The sequence below is a fragment of the Muscardinus avellanarius genome (assembly GCF_963383645.1).
Source record: "Muscardinus avellanarius genome assembly, chromosome: 10".
Lineage (NCBI taxonomy): Eukaryota > Metazoa > Chordata > Mammalia > Rodentia > Gliridae > Muscardinus > Muscardinus avellanarius.
In genome coordinates, this window is record NC_137796.1 from 39,407,340 (window position 1) to 39,426,184 (window position 18,845).

General features: G+C 38.0%; 1 protein-coding gene across 1 annotated transcript in view; it reads right to left on the reverse strand.

The window, feature by feature from the left end:
• Nucleotides 1-13,140: 13,140 nt before the first annotated feature.
• The window catches only part of ORC6 (origin recognition complex subunit 6), a gene marked incomplete at its 3' end in the record, with an annotated part of 9,773 nt that continues 4,068 nt past the window's right edge, over nt 13,141-18,845 (reverse strand). Inside the window, exons 5-7 of the mRNA XM_080704658.1 lie at nt 16,983-17,095; nt 15,904-15,972; nt 13,141-13,268 (exon numbers count right to left, since the gene is read on the reverse strand). Of these exons, the coding sequence (XP_080560784.1) occupies nt 13,141-13,268; nt 15,904-15,972; nt 16,983-17,095 (310 nt within the window). The remainder of the gene's footprint in view (nt 13,269-15,903; nt 15,973-16,982; nt 17,096-18,845) is intronic.

An 18,845-nucleotide genomic window follows, 5' to 3' on the forward strand; every position in this document is an offset into this window, starting at 1 on the left:
TCTTTAACTCTGCTGCTCCAATGGGCCCAGGAATTATTGAGGCCAGTGGTGATATGAAGAGATGACAAGATTTTAAATAATATGGCTTTGTTATGAATTTCTCTAACATTGTAAAACAGGTCGGGGCTGTTTATAGCCACTTGTGGAAGAAGTGGCTATAAAGAAACTGTCCTAGGAACTTTTTTCTGCCTTGTAAGATCACTAGGTTTAAAATGCTGTGTTTACTTTTCAAGTATTCCTACTTTGGTTAATAAGTACAGGCATGTTTAGGTAGGTAGGAAAGGTCCTACTTTGCATAGGTCAAATTAGAAATCTAAACTTACTGTGACTAAAGAACTCAGTAGAGTATTACACAGGGCATGCTATTCTTCTAGTGCAAAGAATTCCTAGAATTTTGATATTCTTAATTGTGTGCAATTTTTGGATTTACCTGCTCTATATAGATTTAAGACAGTGATCCCTATTTTTTTAAACTTATGCTTCCTTTTGAGAATCAACATTAATATGTACTTGTTAGTAGTTTCAAATTTGAAAATATATCAATTATCATGGCAAGGTCTGGTAATTCTGAATTCTTTTAACTCTCCACATCTTTACCCTATTAATTCTGCCCTATCCTGATCCCTTTTTCTTGGTTATAAATTTCTGGTCTTTTAAATCTGGAAATTGATATACAATATATGAAAGAGAAATAGGAATATAGTGATGTTCATCTTCCTGAGATAAAACTAGAAATGTTACATTATGAAGTAATAAAGGAAAACTGCTTTCTTACTGCTTATTAAAGATATACTACTTTTGTCAGGAAGGGCAGCACACACCTGTAAGCCCAGTATGTGGGAGACTGAGACCAGAGAATTGCAGGTTCGAGGCCAGTGTCAACAATTTAGCAGGACCCGTTTCAAAAAAAAAAAAAAAAAAAGGGCTAGGGGTGTAGCTCAGAAGTAGAATGTCCCTGGGTCCAATCCTCAGTACCAAGGGTGAGAAGAGGGAAAAATATTACTTTTCTTTCTTGTGTGTGTAGTACTGTGGATGGAACCCAGGGACATTCTACCTCTGAGCTACACCACCAGCCATATTTTTTATTCTTTATTTTGAAACAGTGTCTCACTGACTTGCAAAAGGCCTCACTAAGTAGCTGTGGCTGTCCTCAAACTGTGATCCTCCTGTCTCAGCCTCCCAAATGCTGGGATTACAAGTGTGCACCACCACACCTGGCAATATATTTCTTTCTTTCTTTCTTTCTCTTTCTTTCTTTCTTTCTTTCTTTCTTTCTTTCTTTCTTTCTTTCTTTCTTTCTTTCTTTCTTTCTTTCTTTCTTTCTTTCTTTTTGGTGGTACTGGTGTTCCTGGAAACCCTTCTACCTCTGGGCTACACTCCCCAGACCTATTTTTATATTTCTATTTGGAAACAGGGTCTCAAGCCAGTAAGGTTGGCTTCGAACCTTTGCAATCCTCCTGTCTCTGCCTCCTAAGCGCAGGGATTACAAGCATGTGCCACCATTCCTGGCCAATATATTACTTTCAATGTTGTCATTCTTTAAATATATACTTCTCTGTTATTGCTTTTTATTTTGTCTATTTTTCACTTTTTTTTTTGTACAGGTAGTTGAACTCAGAGGTGTTTTGCCTCTGAGCTACACCCTTAGTTCTTTTTATTTTGAAGCAGGGTTTTGTTAAATTGTTAAGGCTGGTGGTCTCAAACATGAATTCTCCTGTCTCAGCCTCCCAAATACTGGGGTTACAGGCATGTGCCACTGTGCCCAGCTCTATACTTCTTACATAGGGGCATGACTGAACACTTCATTACATGTATCAGAATAGTTATATCATTTGCTCACCGAAATAATACTAATTTCAAAGCGATACACAACAATTTACAAACTTATACAGTTAAATCTTTTCTTTTTTAAACTGGCACGAGGGATTGAATCCAGGGGCATTCTACCTCTGAACTACACTCAAACCCTTTTTATTTTGAAACAGGGTCTTGCTAAGTTGCTGAGGCTGCCCTCAAACCTGCAATCCTTGTCCTTGCTGAGTAACAACTTTTCTTGGCAGAGAAGCTGGGTGAGAAGGAGGCAGAAGGTGGAGACATTATCCTTCTGCTGTAGTATTCAAGTTATAACTTTTCTCCAGATAGCTACCTTTTGTCTGAAGGTAAGGTTTCAGTCAGTACAAACACATCTAGGCTTGCTCCAGGTTGGGCAGATAAAGAATGGATCGGAAGAGATGACTGCTGGAAACCCCCTCAGTGAGACAGTAGCAGTGATTTGGTAAATGTTGTGTTTTATTTTTGTGGTACTGGGAATTGAACCCTGAGGCATTCTACCTCCAAGCTACACTCCCAGATTTTTTTTTTTTTACTTAGATATAGGGTCTTGCTAGGTTGATGAGTCTCACTACTTGCTGAGGCTATCCCCAAATCTGAGATCCTTCTGTCTCATCATCCCAAGAACTGGGATTACAAGCATGCATTATTATACCTGGCTTAAAATACTCTTTTTTTTTTTTTTAAGTATCAGTTATCTTTCTGGAAAAGGGTTTTTGAGAGTTCCAGAAGCTAGAGAGAATATTTTGTAGTCCTATTTTATATCATTGTTAGGTCTCTCTTTGGGACTTAAAATCCTTTGCAAATGCTAAGAGTCTTCTCCCCAGAAAAATGTACAGTTAATTACCTTGGTCTATCCAACAGAAATATAATTTGAGCCATATACATAATTTAAAAATTTCTAGAAGCTCCTCTGAAAACATGCATTGAATTAATTTTAGCTACTTATTTAAACTAATATATAAAATTTATCTTAATACATAATCAATATAGAATTGAGATTACTTCATATTTTTTTTCGTACTAAGTCTTCAAAAAATCTGGTGTGTAATTCTTTTTTTGTGTGTGTGGTGTTGGGGATTGAATCCAGGGGCATCCTACCTCCGAGCTATACCTCCAGCCCAATTTTTTATTCTTTATTTTGAAATAGGGTCTCACTAAGTTGCAGAGGGCCTTACTGAGTAGCTAAGGCTATCAAGAACCCAGATCCTCTTGTCTCAGTCTCCCAAATACTGAGATTACAAGTGTGTGCCTCTGTGCCTGGCTTCTGGTGTGTAATTTATACTTAAAACATGTCAATTCAGTGGAGTGTGGTGGCACAGTACTGGGAGGCTGAGACAGGAGGATTTCGGGTTTGCAGCCAGCCTTAGCAACTTCGTAAGGTTGTCTATAACTTAGTAGAACCTGTTTTCAAAATAAAATAATAAAATAGTTCAGAGGTAGAATGCCCCTGGGTTCAATCCCCAGCACACACACACACACACACACACACACACACACACACACACACACACATGACAATTTAGATGTTAGATTTTCACTAGACATGCCAAATCTATATCTAGATTTCATAAAATTTAGTGTGGAAAAATTATTTATATACTCAAGATTTTTTTTTTCTTAGTGGTACTGGGGTTGGAACCCAGAGGCTTCCTACCTCCAGGCTATACTCCTACACCTATTTTTATATTTTATTTGGAAACAGGGTCTCACTAAATTGCTGAGAGCCTCACTAAGTAGCTGAGGTTGCTTCAAACCTGTGTGATCCTACTGTCTCAGCCTCCCAAGCACAGGGATTACAAGCGTGCGCCACCACGCCCAGCTTATACTCAAGTTTTTAAAATATACTTCAGTTTTTTATGCAAAAATTCTAAACAAAATAATAGTGATAGGCATTCAAACTTACATCAAAATAACTGTACACCATAATCATCTTGTTTTCATTCTAGGCATGCAAAGCTGGTTCAACATACACAAATCAGTGCTCAACACACATTATCCATTCATGTTAAAAAACAGTGCAGAAAATCAGAGTATATGAAATTTACCTCAACATTATAACAGCAATATAAACTCAAAGTCAACATCATACTGAATGGGGAAAAACTGCAAGAATTCCCTTTAAAATCAGAAACAAGAGCTGGTGACTCTAATCCCAGTGTGGTGGTGCATGTCTCTAATCCCAGTTCTTGGGAGGCTGAAACAGGAGGACTGCAGGTTCAAAGCCAGCCTCAGCAATTTAGTGAGGCTTTCCGTAACTTAGTGAGACCCTGTTTCCAAATACAAAATAAAATTGGTCTGGAGGTGTAGTTCAGAGGTAGGATACCCCTGGGTTTGATCCCTAGTACCATTAAAAAAAAATCAGGAACCAGACAAGGATGTCCAATGTCACTACACCTTTTCAATATAGTACTCAAACTCTAGCTAGAGGGATAAGAGAAGGAAATAAAAGGAATACAAATGGAAAAAAAGAACTGAAATTTTCTCTATTTGCACATGACATGATCCTATACTTAGAAGATCCAAAACACTCAAGCAAAAGTCTTAAAGAGCTGATAAATTCAGCAAATAGAAGGCTACAAAGTCAATCTACAAAAAGCATTAGCTTTTCTATATGCCAATTATAAGTATACTGAAAAAGAAAACAATTTCATTCACAATAGCTTCCAAAAAATAAATAAATTAGAATAAATCTAACTAAAGGAGTAAAAGACTTATATAACAAAAATTATAAAACATTAAAGAAAGAAATTGAAGATCTTAGAAGATGGAAAGATCTCCCATGATCAGAATAGGCAGAATAAATATTATCAAAATGGCCATTTTACCAAAAGTGATCTGCAAATTCAGTGCATTCCCTATTAAAATGCCAGTAGTTATTCATAGTCTTACAATTTATATGAAAAAAACAAAAGACCAAGAATAGTCACAGCAATTCTCAACAATAAGATCCATGCCTGAGGCATCACAATACCTGATTTCAAATTATACTACAGATCTGTATTAATAAAAACAGAATGGTACTGGTATAAAAATAAGAGATATAGACTAATGGAATAGAATGGAAGATACAGAAACAAATCTACATGCTTAAACCCAGTTGATTTTTGACAATGGTGCCAAAAACATGCAGGGGGAAAGACAGTCTATCAACAAATGGTGTTAGGAAAACTGGTTATCCATTTGTGAAAAAGTGGATTTAAACTCAGCAAAGTCAACTCAAGATGAATCAAAGACCTGGAAATAAGACTTTGAAATTATTAGAGGAGGACATAGAACCAATACTTCAACATATCGGCACTGGTAAAAACTTCCTCAATAAGACCCCAAAGTTCAGGAAATTAAATTAAAATTAAATAAAAAATCCAATACTTCGAAGGTTGAGACAGGAGGATCACAGGTTTGTAACCAGCCTCAGCTACTTAGTGAGGCCCTCTGCAACTTAGTGAGACCCTGTTTCAATAAAAACAAAGAATACAAAGTAGGACTGGGGGTGTAGCTCTAAGGTAGAACACCCCTGGATTCCATCCCTCATACCAAAACAAATAAACAAGAATAAGTGGGATGGCATTAGACTTAAAAACTTCTATGTAGCAAAGGAAAATATCAAAAGTCTAAAGAGAGTTTATAAAATGGGAGATCTTTGCCAGCTACCCCTCTGATAGAGGGCTAATATCTAGAGTACAGAAAGAACTTTAAAAACTTAACACTAGAAAAAAAAAACCCAATCAAGAAATGGGCAATTGAACTATTAGACACTTCACACACACACACACACACACACACACACACACACACACACACACGGCCAACAAATGGCACAGGCAGTAACTTTCTCAACAAAACCCCCAAAGCTCAGGAAATTAAAGCAAGAATAAACAAGTGGGATAACATCAATAACCTAAAGAGGAAGCCTACAGAATGGGAAAGGATCTTTACCAGCCACCATTCTGATAGGGGGCTAATATCCAGAATATACAAAGAGCTTAAAAAACTCTACACTAGCAAAACAAACAACCCAATCAAGAAATGGGCAAATGAACTAAATAGACACTTCACAAAAGAAGAGATACAAAGGGCCAATAGATACATGAAAAGATGCTTTTCATCACTGGCCATCAGGGAGATGCAAAACTACACTGAGATTCCATCTAACCCCAGTCAGAGTGGCAAGCATAAAGAAATCAAGCAACAACAAATGCTGGTGAGGATGTGGGGAAAGAGGAACTCTTTTACACTGTTGGTGGGAATGCAAACTAGTTCAACCACTATGGAGATCTGTGTGGAGATTCCTAAGAAAGGTGGGAATAGATCCACCATATGATCCAGCTATATCACTCCTGGGTATCTTTCCAAAGGGGTTGAATTCAGAGAAATACAGCAATATATGCATACCTATGTTCATAGCAGCACAATTTGTAATAGCCAAAATATGGAACCAACCCAGACCACCATCAACAGATGAATGGATAGCAAAACTGTGGGAAATACACACAATGGAATTCTATTCAGCCATAAAGAAGAACAAAATTATATCATTTGCAAGATGGAAAGCCCTGGAGAACATTATGTTAAGTGAGATCAGCCAAACACAGGAGAAGGTACATATGTTTCCTCTAATATGCCCAAACTAGGAAACACAGAGGATACCAGTGGGACTCCAGATAATGGAGGGGAAATACCAGCAAAGTTTGAATGGAAAGATAGGAGAGGAGGAAGGCTGATCTTGATTAATGAGGGTCTACATCTGAACATGTGTAAAATTATGAATAAGACATGGTTAACCTAGACAACCATTGGTGGGAGGGGGGAAGGGAAAACGGGGGCGGGGGGAAGAGGGCACCAAATATAGTTTAAATGTATACTATTTATGTTCAATAATAAAATTGTTAAAAAAAATCAGGAAAAGAATAAAAAGCTATCTTACCTTTTCTTTAAAAAAACAACAACTTAACACTAGAAAAAAAAAACCCAATCAAGAAATGGGCAATTGAACTATGGCAAAAAATGGGCAATTGACACTACACACACACACACACACACACACACACAAATGGCCAACAAATATATGAAAAAATACTCATTAGCAATCAGGGAGATGCAAATCAAAACCTCAGTGAGATTCCATCTAACCCCAATTAAGAATGGTAATCATCATGAATACAAACAACACACCAAGTGTTGTGGCACATACTTGTAATCAAAGTACTTGGGAGGCTGAGCCAGGAGAATCCCAGGTTCGAAGCCAGCCTCAGCAACTTCCTTGTCTTAGGATTCTCACAGCTATAATCTAAAGAACTGACCATATAATTTGAGGAAGAAATATTTATTTGCTCAGTTTTCTTGGATATTTGGTGATTCAGTCCATTTGAGGCTGGGGACCACAGATCTCAGACCATAGTGGAAGTGGAGAGAGAAAGAGGAGGAGAGAGAGGGATGGGAGAGGGGGAAAGCACATGAGAAGGAGCACACAAGTTTTCACTCTCACATTACAGAGGCCAGAGAACAAGCAAGGTGAGGAGGAATCATACAGAATCCCCACAGCCACACACCCAGGGTCCTGCCTTCCCCAGCCACATCCTACCAGCCCTGGCCACCACCCAGATAAATTCATTACATGTTAACTCTGAGTTTAATACATGAGCTCTTTAGGGGCACTCTATAGCTAACCAAAATACCTTGTTTCAAAATAAAAGAATAAGGCTTGAGGGATAGTTCAGAGAGGTAGAATGACTCTGTTTTATCCCTAGTACCATAAACACAAAAGAACATAAACAATAAATGCTGCTGAGGGTGTGGGGAAATAGGAATTCTTGCACACTGCTGGTGGGATTGCAAATTAGTGCATCCTCTATGGAGATCAATGTGGAAGTTCCTTAGAAAACTGGGAATGGAATCACTATACAATCTAGCTATATACTCCTGGGCATCTTTCTAAATGAAATGAAATCAGATTATATTGATACATGCATATTCATGTTTATAGCTTAACAACTCTACAAGAGTCAAATCATGGGAGCAGTGTTGGTGCCGCCCATCAACAGATGAATGGGTTACAAATTATTATATATATATATATATATATATATATATATATATATATATATATATGATGGAATTCAATTCTGCAATAAAGAATTAAATTACATCATTTACAGGAAAATGGATGAACCTAGAGAACATTATGCTGAGTGAGATTAGTCAGTCTCAGAAAGTGAAGGTGATGTTTTCTCTCATATGAAAGCTAGGGAGAAATTGAGGGTCTTAAATAAGGAGAGCGGGCCAGGATGTAGCTCAGTGGCAAAGCACCTGCTTTGCAAATGTGGCGCTCTGGGTTTGATCCCTGGTTCCAAAAAGACAAAACAAACAAAACAAAACAAAAAAGACAACCCTTTAAATAGGGAGGAGAAACTCCAGTCTAGTAATAGAGGGGATCTAGGCTAGGGTGGTGGTGGGAAGTAGAATTAATGAAGAAAACAGGGTCTTACTAGGTTGCTGCAAATTTTGCTGAGTTGCTAAGGCTGGTCCCAAACCTGTAATCTTCCTGTCTCAGCCTTCCAAGTACTGGAATTAGAGATGTGAGCCACACCTACCTTATGGAGTGCTTTTATAATGAAAAAATTAGCAACCCATTGTCTATTGTGGACCTTGTTTTCACCTTGATTTGAATAGAAAAAAGATGTTAGAGATATTGGCCATTTTAATTATGAATTTTACATTTGATGGTAAAACTAGGCTTTCAAAGTTTTTATAATAAAAATTGGTACTGAAATAAATGGACTAATTAGTAAACTTCTATCAATGGGAGTGTGGAGAATCGTCAAAAGAATTCCTGCCCTATAGAGGGAAGGCATTTTGATAAGACTGTGTTTAGGCAGTTCCTCCACTCTCCAAGTAATTTAAGAAATAACCAAGTATCTACTACATTCCAAGTAACCAATAATCACCATTGTGTGTGTGTGTTACTGGGGATTGATCCCAAGAGCATTCTACCTCTGAGCTACACTTCCAGCTCTATTTTATTTTTATTTTGAAATAGAGTCCCATTAAATTGCAGAGGGCTTCACTAAATTGCTGAGGCTGTCTAACCTGTGATCCTTTTGTCTCAACCTCCCAAGTACTGGAATTTTAGGAGTGTACCACAACATTAAGCTTCATTATCTGCTTTTAAGGCATGAAGAAAAAAAGTCACAAACAGTACTTATATTTATTATCATGTTGTATATAAACAAGGCTCTGAAATTTCAGATTTATCAGAATCTTAATAGTATAATTTCAAAGTGAATGTGCCAATAAACTAAAAATGGATGAAAGATATTAATATAAGAATTAAAATAAAACTTTTTTTCAGCTTTAACAAGTCTTTATTACAAAATCAGTAGGAAATAGAGAAGAAAAAGCACCCTGCAGGCATGCTCGAGAATCCAAAAATGGAACTCTCAAAAATAAAACTCTTAGTACAGAGGGGAAATCTTCATAATGTTGGACTTGGCAAAGACTTCTTTGACATAAGAACAAAAGTGTAGGCAATGAAAATAAAAATATATCCACTGGATTGCATCAAAATTTAAAACTTCATTAAAGAACAGTCAATAGAGTGAAAAGGCAACCTAAGAAATGAGACAAAATATTTTCCAATTTTCCCTGATAAGGGTTAACATCTAGATATACAAAAAAACTCAACTACAAAAAACAACCCCATTTAAAAGGGGCAAAGGACTTGAATATTATTGCAAAGAAAATGTGCCATGCTGGTGCCGGTGCTTGCAGGATTTCATGGTGAAATGAGAGCGTTGCAATTATGCTGATGGCAGCAGCCACACTTGTTACTTGTGCTGGAGATGGCATCTTCTTGTTTCTAAAGTAAAAACCTCTTTAGAAATCACCCAGGGATTCATAGCAGCTTTGGAAAAGGCTTGCAGCAAAGTCCTTTTCGATTTCTTTCTATAGCAGCGATTCTCTCTGTCCAAGAGGCAACTCCTTGTTCTTCCAAGTTCAATTCCTTGTTCTTGGGCTCCAAGGATCCAGAACCCAGAAAGGTGTGTTAAATGACAGCTGCCAAAATGAAATGCCAGGACTTTACCCACCTTGCCTCTTTAATATCACAGGAGAAAACATGTATCTGAAATTTCTCTGAACCATGGGAACTCTAAACACAAAGCAATTGCTTTCTGCTGTCTCATCATGGCCATGTGCACAGAATAACACTTCGTAGATTGGAAAAGATGCTATCTCCACATTGCTGGATTGGTCTATGATTCTCAGAGAACCTTCTGGAACATATGGCACATACAGAGTAACAGGAAAGGGGTAATGATTGGATGATCTCATGGTTGCCATTGCCTGTAAAGCCTCTAATTCATTAAGGGGGGAAGACACCTTCATACATCCTAGGTAGGTCAGTTTGTTAAATAAAACACTATCTTCTTCAGGTGGAGAAGGCGGTCTGAGTGTGGAAATTTTTGTGTTTGATGGATCTAAAATTAGCTGAAGAGATGGCTTATTTGTTTGGATAGATGGAGCACCCCCACAAGAATGGTTTGCAGTGTCACTGTGACCTTTAGCATCAGTAGGAAGACTGCGCTGCCCTTTTTCAGAATATCTCAAAATCTCCTCCATGGCTTTCTCCAACCGTACACTGCCATTAGACACGATCTTCAGCTGAGGTTTTTTGTTGTCTTTTGTGAATGTCTCGTCTGAATGCTGTGGAACTAAAATAAAATCCTCACTGTTGAGTTTGGCCTCTGACCTTTTGTAAGGAAGCTCAGACCTCCATGGCAGCCCTGCTCATTTCTCTCTCCCACATCACTAGGCAAAGCTCCTCACAACTCTGCGGGTGCCGCTGGACCCACAAGTACACCAGGGCTGTGTCCCACCACCCCCCAGCAATCACTGCCGCCAGGGTAGGAGGGCAGGGGAGCAGCAAGGAAAGAAATTTAAACACATGCTATAATATAGATAAATTTCAGGATGTTATACTAAGTAAAATAAATCAGTCACAAAGAAATACTATATATTCTACTTAAGTGAAATACCTAGTCAAATTCAGAGATAGAAAGTACGTTGGTTACCAGGGAAGGGAGGAATAAGGTATTGTTTAATTGATAGTTTATAATATAAAAAATTCTAGAGATTAGTTGCAAAATAATATGCACTACTGAAATAGACACTTAAAAGAAGTATAAGATTAGCTGGTCATGGTGGCGTAGGCTTGTAATCCCACTTCCTGGAAGGCTGAGATGGGAAGATCACAGGTTCCAAGCCACCTTGGCAACTTAGTAAGACCCTGTTTCTAAATAAAAAACAATTTTGGCTGAGGGTATAACTTGAAGGTACCATGCCTCTGGGTTTTATCCCCAATACCCCCCCACAAAATTAAGCTAAGATAGTTAGTTCTATGTATATTTTATTATAATTTTAAGGTAAGTGAATATGTATGTAATTGCAAATGTGATTTACATTATGATGTGAGACTATATGCACCAATAAAAGCACATAAAAAAATAAATGAACGGGTGGATTTGGTATGTAGTTCAGTAGTATAGCACTTACTTACCATGTGCTAAACCTTGGGTTTGACAACTGGCACAACAACAAAAAAAGGAAACATGCTTAACTTAATTTTACATAGTGATAAGTACATTTCTTTTGATTCAAAGCTAGAAATCTAAATCTTGGCACCAAATAAAAACTCACATACATTCTTAAAATAAATGAGGACAACTTCCTTACCGATATTATTTTACTTATTTATTTAGTACTGGGGACTGAACTCAAGAGACATTGTACCTCCAAGCTACACCCAAGCCCTATTTTATTTTTATTCTGAAACAGGGTCTCACTGGGTTGACAAGAGTCTCACTACTTGCTGAGGCTGTCCTAGAACCTGCAATCCTCCTGTCTCAGTCTCCTAAGTACTGGAATTATAGGTATGCACTTCCACACTTGGTTTTTCTCTTATCCATTCTAGATCAAAGTAGTAACAAAAGCTACTATTTAACACAGGGCTTGCCAGATATTATGCCTATGTTGGGATCATTTGATTATGACATTTCTTTAGCGTTAGTTTGATAGATTTCTAGAATTAAAAAGGGCAGGGGGAAAAAGAGAGAAGAAACACACCTTTAGTCACTCCAGGTTCTTTGTAGCAGGTTTCATATCTTAATTTTAGTAGATAAAAGGCAACTATTATTGCTGATGCCATTCTGAATATATTTCTAAAATTGGATTACTTCAAAATAAAAATTCTTTATGGAAATACTAGAATGTGTAAAATCATGTGTGGCATGACGCCCCAAACAACTTTTAACTTCCATAAAGGCCTTTTTCCATAGTTTTTTTTTTTCCCCCAGTACTGGGGATTGAACCCAGGGGCATTCTACCTCTGAGCTACACCTCCAGCCCTATTTTTTATTCTTTTATTTTGAAACAGGGTCTGAGTCGTTAAGGGCCTAAGTAGCTGAGGCTAGTAACAAACCTGGATCCTCCTGTCTCAGCCTCCTAAATGCTGGGATTAAAAGCATGAGCCACCACGTCCAGCTTCTGTAGTTTGTTTTATAATATGGTGCTAATGTATACTTTATTATATGAAACTTCCATATGTGAGAATATCTTTATATTCTATATTTACTCAATATTTACGCATAGGAGAATTGTGCTAAATATATTGGATCTGATACTTCCCCAAATTATTCTGTACGGCAGTATTTTTATTCCTACTTTGTAGATGAGGGAGAAAGAAGTTGTCTAATTTGCTCAAGGTTTCAGAAATGGTAAGTGCCTTAGCAGGGATTTAAACCCAGGAAGTCTGATTTGAGTTTGGGTTCTAGTGAGCAGCAAGGCTCAGTATAACAGGAACTTGGGCTTTTTCCTTGCTTGAGGCAAAAAAAGAGCAAATTTTGGCCTAACAAAGGTTCCTCCAAACTGTGACACCTACAATTTGAATGCATATAAAAATAACATATATTTACTTTGGCTATATAACATGTTGATTTAGTCAAACCAAAAAACACAAAAAATTAAGTAATCTGTAAGATTCCAAATAGCACAAAAAACTGCCTTTAGCTTAAAACAAATTTTCTTTCTTGTAGGAGAGCGCAGTCTTGTGGGAAGTTAAGGCTCTGTGTAGCACTGTAGTTGATTTAATGTCAGGGGCCAGACCACTGCTCAGAACTCAGTCTTAGTGTTAGCTTCCTTGCTATTATGACAATGGGTCAGGATCTTTATTATAAAGGTTCACATGAAATCCCAAGGCCCTCAAATCTTCCGGGAGGTGGCAGTTTACAGTACATACCAGCCAGGAAACTGAAATTACTCTGCTGTAGTCTTCTGAACACTGGCAGCATTTTCCAAAATTTTCCTTTTCCATTCTTCATAATCCTGTGTTAGATCTTCATCTTTCTGTTGTTTATGTGGGATGTATGTTACATTTTCTGTTTCTATGAGAGAAAATTATCAGAAGTAGTTTTAAAATTCTTATGTTTGCAAAGACTTTAGAAAAAGGTAAACAGACATCTAGTAATAGTTAACATTTACTAAACACTACTTTGTGTTTAATAGCCACTGAATTAAAACACTTTCAGCCGTATCTCATTAAAAACCCATCACAGCCAGGCGTGGTGGTGCACGCTTGTAATCCCTGCGCTTGGGAGGCAGAGACAGGAGGAACGCGCAGGTTCGAAGCCAGCCGCACGCGCTGGCTTAGGAGACCCTGTTTCCAAATAAAAATGTAAAAATAGGTCTGGGAGTGTAGCCTGGAGGTAGAAGAGCTTCCAGGAACCCCAGTACCACCAAAAAAAAACCAAAAAAAACCACAAAAAAACCCCCAACAACCACAAAGCCGGGTGTGGTGGCACACGCTTGTAATCCCCACTCTTTGGAGGCGGAGACAGGAGGATCAAAGCCAGCCTTGCTGGCTTAAGAGACCCTGTTTCCAAATAAAAAATATAAAATGGGTTTGAGTGTAGTCCGGAGGTAGAAGGGTTTCCAGGAACCCCAGTACTACAGGGGAAAAAAAACCCCACCACAATGCCAATTGAATTGGTGGTTGCTAATATTAATCACACATATATGGTATAAAAAAACCCCACCACAATGCCAATTGAATTGGTGGTTGCTAATATTAATCACACATATATGGTGTGTCTATATATATATATATATATAGGTACAGGGGCCTTCTACTTTGGAGCTACACCCCTACCCCTATTTTTTATTCTTTATTTCTTTATTTTTGGTAATACTGGGGTGAAACCCAGAGGCTTTTTACCTCCGGGCTATACTCCCAGACCTATTTTATATTTTTACCTGGAAACTGTCTCACTAAGTTGCTGAGAGGCTCACTAAGTAGCTGAGGCTGGCTTCGAACCTGCGTAATCCTCCTGTCTCAGCCTCCCAAGCATGGGGATTACAAGCATGCACCACCACGCTTGGCTTATTCTTTATTTTTGCCTTAGTGAGGCAGAGGGCCTCACTATGTAGCTGAGGCTGGCTATAAACCTATCCTCCTTTACCTCCCAAGTACTGGGATTACATGTGTGTGCCACCATGCCCAGCTTAATCATATTTTATAGATTAAGAAATTGAGGCTCGCTGGGCGTAGTGGCACACGCTTGTAATCCCCGCACTTGGGAGGTGGAGATAGGAGGATCGCGTAGGTTCGAAGCCAGCCTCACTGGCTTAAGAGACCCTGTTTCCAAATAAAAGTATAAAAAAAGGTCTGGGAGTGTAGCCCGGTAGAAGGGTTTCTAGGAACCCCAGTACCACCACCACCACCAAAAAAAAAAAAAAAAAAAAAAAATTGAGGCTCATAGAAATTGTGTAACTTTCTTAAAAAAATCATACTCAGCCGGGCGTGGTGGCGCATGCTTGTAACCCCCGTGCTTGGGAGGTGGAGACAGGAGGATCACGTAGGTTCGAAGCCAGCCACGCTGGATTAGGAGACCCTGTTTCCAAATAAAAGTATAAAATAGGTCTGGGAGTGTAGCCTGGATGTAGAAGGGTTTCCAGGAACCCCAGTACCACAAAAAAAAAAAAAAAAAAAAAAAAAAAAAAAATATATATATATATATATATATATATATATATATATATATATATATATATCATACTCTCAGAAGCTGGTATTGAGATCATTAGCTTGAGATTGTATTTGTAGCTAGAGTTCCTATGTAAGCAAATTGGGAATATTTCTTAAGTAGAAAACTTTTTTAGAAGAAAAACAAAAAAATTAGCCTTAACCAACTAGACACCCACTATCAGACGGTGTTCAAATAAGGCAAAGGTCTAATCATAGCCAATTAGATTTCTCTACTTTGCTTCCAGGTTCAGTCTATAAAAGCTTCCTTTCAGGTTGCTAAATGGGGCTCTCCGTACCTCTTTCAGGTTTGAATACTGCCCAATTCATAAGTCATTCTTTGCTCAAATAAACTGTTAAATTTGTCTAAAGCCTTTTTTTTGTGTGGTACTGGGGAGTGAACCCAGAGTCATTCTACCTCCAAGCTACATCCTCACCCTTATTTTTAAAAAATTTTTGTTTTTGAAACAGAGGCTCTGTAGGTTGATGAGTTTCACTACTTGCTGAGGCTGTCCTGGAACCTGCAATCTTCCTGTCTCAGCCTCCAAGTACCACCATGCTCAGCTGGATTTATACCAGGAAAGTTTGGCTTCAAACATATTCCTGTTTTGTTTTTTTTTTGGCGGTACTGGGAGTGGAACCCAAAGGCATTCTACCTCTGAGCTATACCCTGATAGCCCTATTTTTTATTTTGAAACAGGGTCTCACTGAGTTGCAAAGGGCCTCACTAAGTAGCTGAGGCTGTCTGTGAACCACAATCTTCCTGCCTCAGCCTCCTGACTAGGTGCCACCACACCCGGCAATATATTATTATATAACATCTCTGCTTATTTCCACTAATGATTGGAAAACTGGTCTTATGAAGTGATTAATAGTCAGGATTTACTTTAAAGCTGGTTCTTGTCAGGAAGGATAGTAGAGCTGGACTACTCACTGCATTAACTGCATGAATCACACTGTACTAATTTCAGAATCAGTACAGTGTGAGTAAGCCTTACCCTTTGCTTGTGGTTCAACCATGGTCTTCTTTTTCTTCTGTGGTAGACCAGCCAAATCTCCAGGTTCTCCTTTAAGGAAAGAAAAAAGTGTTATAAAGGTTAATTTCTCTCCTATTCTCAATTTTAGCATTTGGACATACTTTGGATCACAAACACTAGACACCTTGATGGACTAAAGACTAGGAGGAGGAGAAGGCAAATGATCTCACCCACTTTTCAACTTGTTGCTGCTGTGTGTGTGTGTGTGTGTTTGTGAGACTGGGGATGGAAACCAGGGGGATTCTACCTCCGAGCAACATAATCGGTCTTATTTTTTATTTTTATTTTGAAACAGCACCTCACTAGGTTGTTGAAAGTTTTACTACTACTTGCTGAAGCTGTCCTTGAACCTGTGATCCTCCTGTCTCCTTCTTCCAAGTACTGGAATTACAGGCATGTGCCATCACCATACCTGGCTCTTTTCTGCTTTTCTTGTCACACTTGAGAATTACTTCCATCCTATCTTATGTACATAGAGACTGACATTTAACATTGGCCATTAATAGACAATCTATTTTCCAGGGATGGACTCATAGAATCATAGTTCTTTGCTGGGCGTGGTGGCGCACGCTTGTAATCCCCGCGCTTGGGAGGCAGAGACAGGAGGATCGCGCTGGTTCGGAGCCAGTCTTGCTGGCTTAAGAGACCCTGTTAAAAAAAAAAAAAAAAAAAAAAAAAAATATATATATATATATATATATATATATATATATATATATATATATTATGTCTCAGAGTGTAGCCCGGAGATAAAAGGGCTTCCAGGAACCCCAGTACCACCAAAAAAAGAAAAAAAAGAATCATAGTTCTTTTTTGTGTGAATAGTACTGGGGACTGAAACCAGGGGCATTCTACCTCTGAGCTACACCTGCAGCCCTATTTTATTCTTTTGTTTTGAAACAGGATTCCATTAGGTTGCTGAGGCTACCATTCCCAGATTAAATTTACAATTCAGAAAGCAACAAGCTTGAAAAAAATCCAACTTTTACCAGCAAGTCTACATTTCCAAATGACACATTCTTGAACTACAGAATACTCACTGTTAATTTGCTGCCCAATCTTCTCTAATTGTTTACACAGTCGATCAAATATGGCTTTTTTTACACCAGCTGCAGCTATCATTTTGTTTTTATCAACTTTTAGCTTTAAAATCCTATAAAAGAATTTCAAAAATTAATTTTTCAAGACCAGTACAGCTCTATTCTCTGATCAACCAGATTATATACTTAATTTTTTTTTTTTTTTTTAGTACTGGGATTGAACCCAGGGGTATTCTACCTCTGATCTATACTTCCAGCCTTTTATTTTGCAAAGGTCTTGCTAAATTGCTGAAGGTCTCACTAAATTTCTAAGGCTGGCCTTGAACCTGCAATTTTTCTATCTTAGCCTCCCAAATATGGGGTTATAAGTATATACCACATCCTGGCTACTTATTTCCTTTTTGCTCATGCTTTTTTTTTTTTTTTTTTTTTTGCGGGTCTGTGCATCTGACCTTCGAGCTACACCCCCTGCCCAATTTTTTATTCTTTATTTTGAAACAGGGTCTCACTGAGTTGCAGAGGGCCTCACTAAGTAGCTGAGGCTGTCCGTGAACTGCGCTCCTCCAGTCTCAGCCTCCCAAATGCTGGGATTACAAGCGTGCGCCATCACGCCCGGCTCGATCATGCTTTATTAAGAAGCCCAATTTTCTTTTATCCCAAACATATGCTATTAGCTAGAAGCATGCAAATTTCTCTCTCTCTCTCTCTCTCTCTCTCTCTCTCTCTCTCTCTCTCTCTCTCTCTCTTTTTTGGTACTGGGCATTCTACCTCTGAGTTATATACCCCCAGCCCTCTTTAATTTTTTTTATTTTGAAACAGGGTCTGGCTAGGTTGCTGAAGTTGTCCTCAAATTTGCAATCCTTCTGTCTCAGCCTCCCAAGTACTGGGATTATAAGCATTCACCACTCCATCTGCCTGCGAATTTGCCTTTTAAAGCTCTTTAGTTGTTTATTGGATCAAGATAGTTAAAATGCACATGAAAATTATAACAAATAAGGTACATAAAAATATTTGCTGTAGAGCTTTATGCCTTTTCTCTTTTTAACAAACCTTAGATGTTACTAATTTGTAGATGATAATAACATATTCTTAAAATTTCAACTCGCTTTCAGCCATGATACTTAACAATCACTAAAAAACAATCAAAAAAGCCTTTCTTATTCAGGATAATAGACCTGTTCAAACCTTACTTTGCTCAGTGTATTATTAAGGTTTTGGGGGGCTGATTACTTTTACTTTTTCTTTCTTTTTCTTTTATTTTTGCAGTAATAGCCACATTCTCCCTATCTACACATAGTTTTGTTAAAGAGATAATTTCTGTAAATGATAACTCATCACTCTTAGATATGGTATGCTACCATGCCTTGTTGATAACCTATAATTTTCAGATTCAGATGTAGGTATTACAAAAATGTTTCACAAAGAAGCTGGGGCATAGTATGCTTGTAACTTGGGAGGCTAAGACAGAAGGATCTCAGGTTGGAAGGCAGCCTCAACTGTTAGTAAGACCCTGCTTCAAAACAAAAACTAAAATAGGGCTGGGGGTGTAGCTCAGAGGTAAAATGCCCCTGGGTTCAATTCCCAGTACCACACACAAAAAAATTTTATAATTTAATTGATGAACAATTATAGTCAGTATTGAAAAATACAACTGGAAAATTACACAAGACCACTGTTCTGACAGATTTAATCACTTATAAAAAGCATATCCTGAAAGTAGAATACCGAGCTTATATGTGTGGCTGCCACTTGGCAAGTGGATTTTTGGCAGCACTTGTTCCAAGCTGTCAGCTACATTATGGAATAAGCCAAGAATCTGGTCACTTGGCCAATATTTCTAAGTTTATTTATAGGAAAAAATAT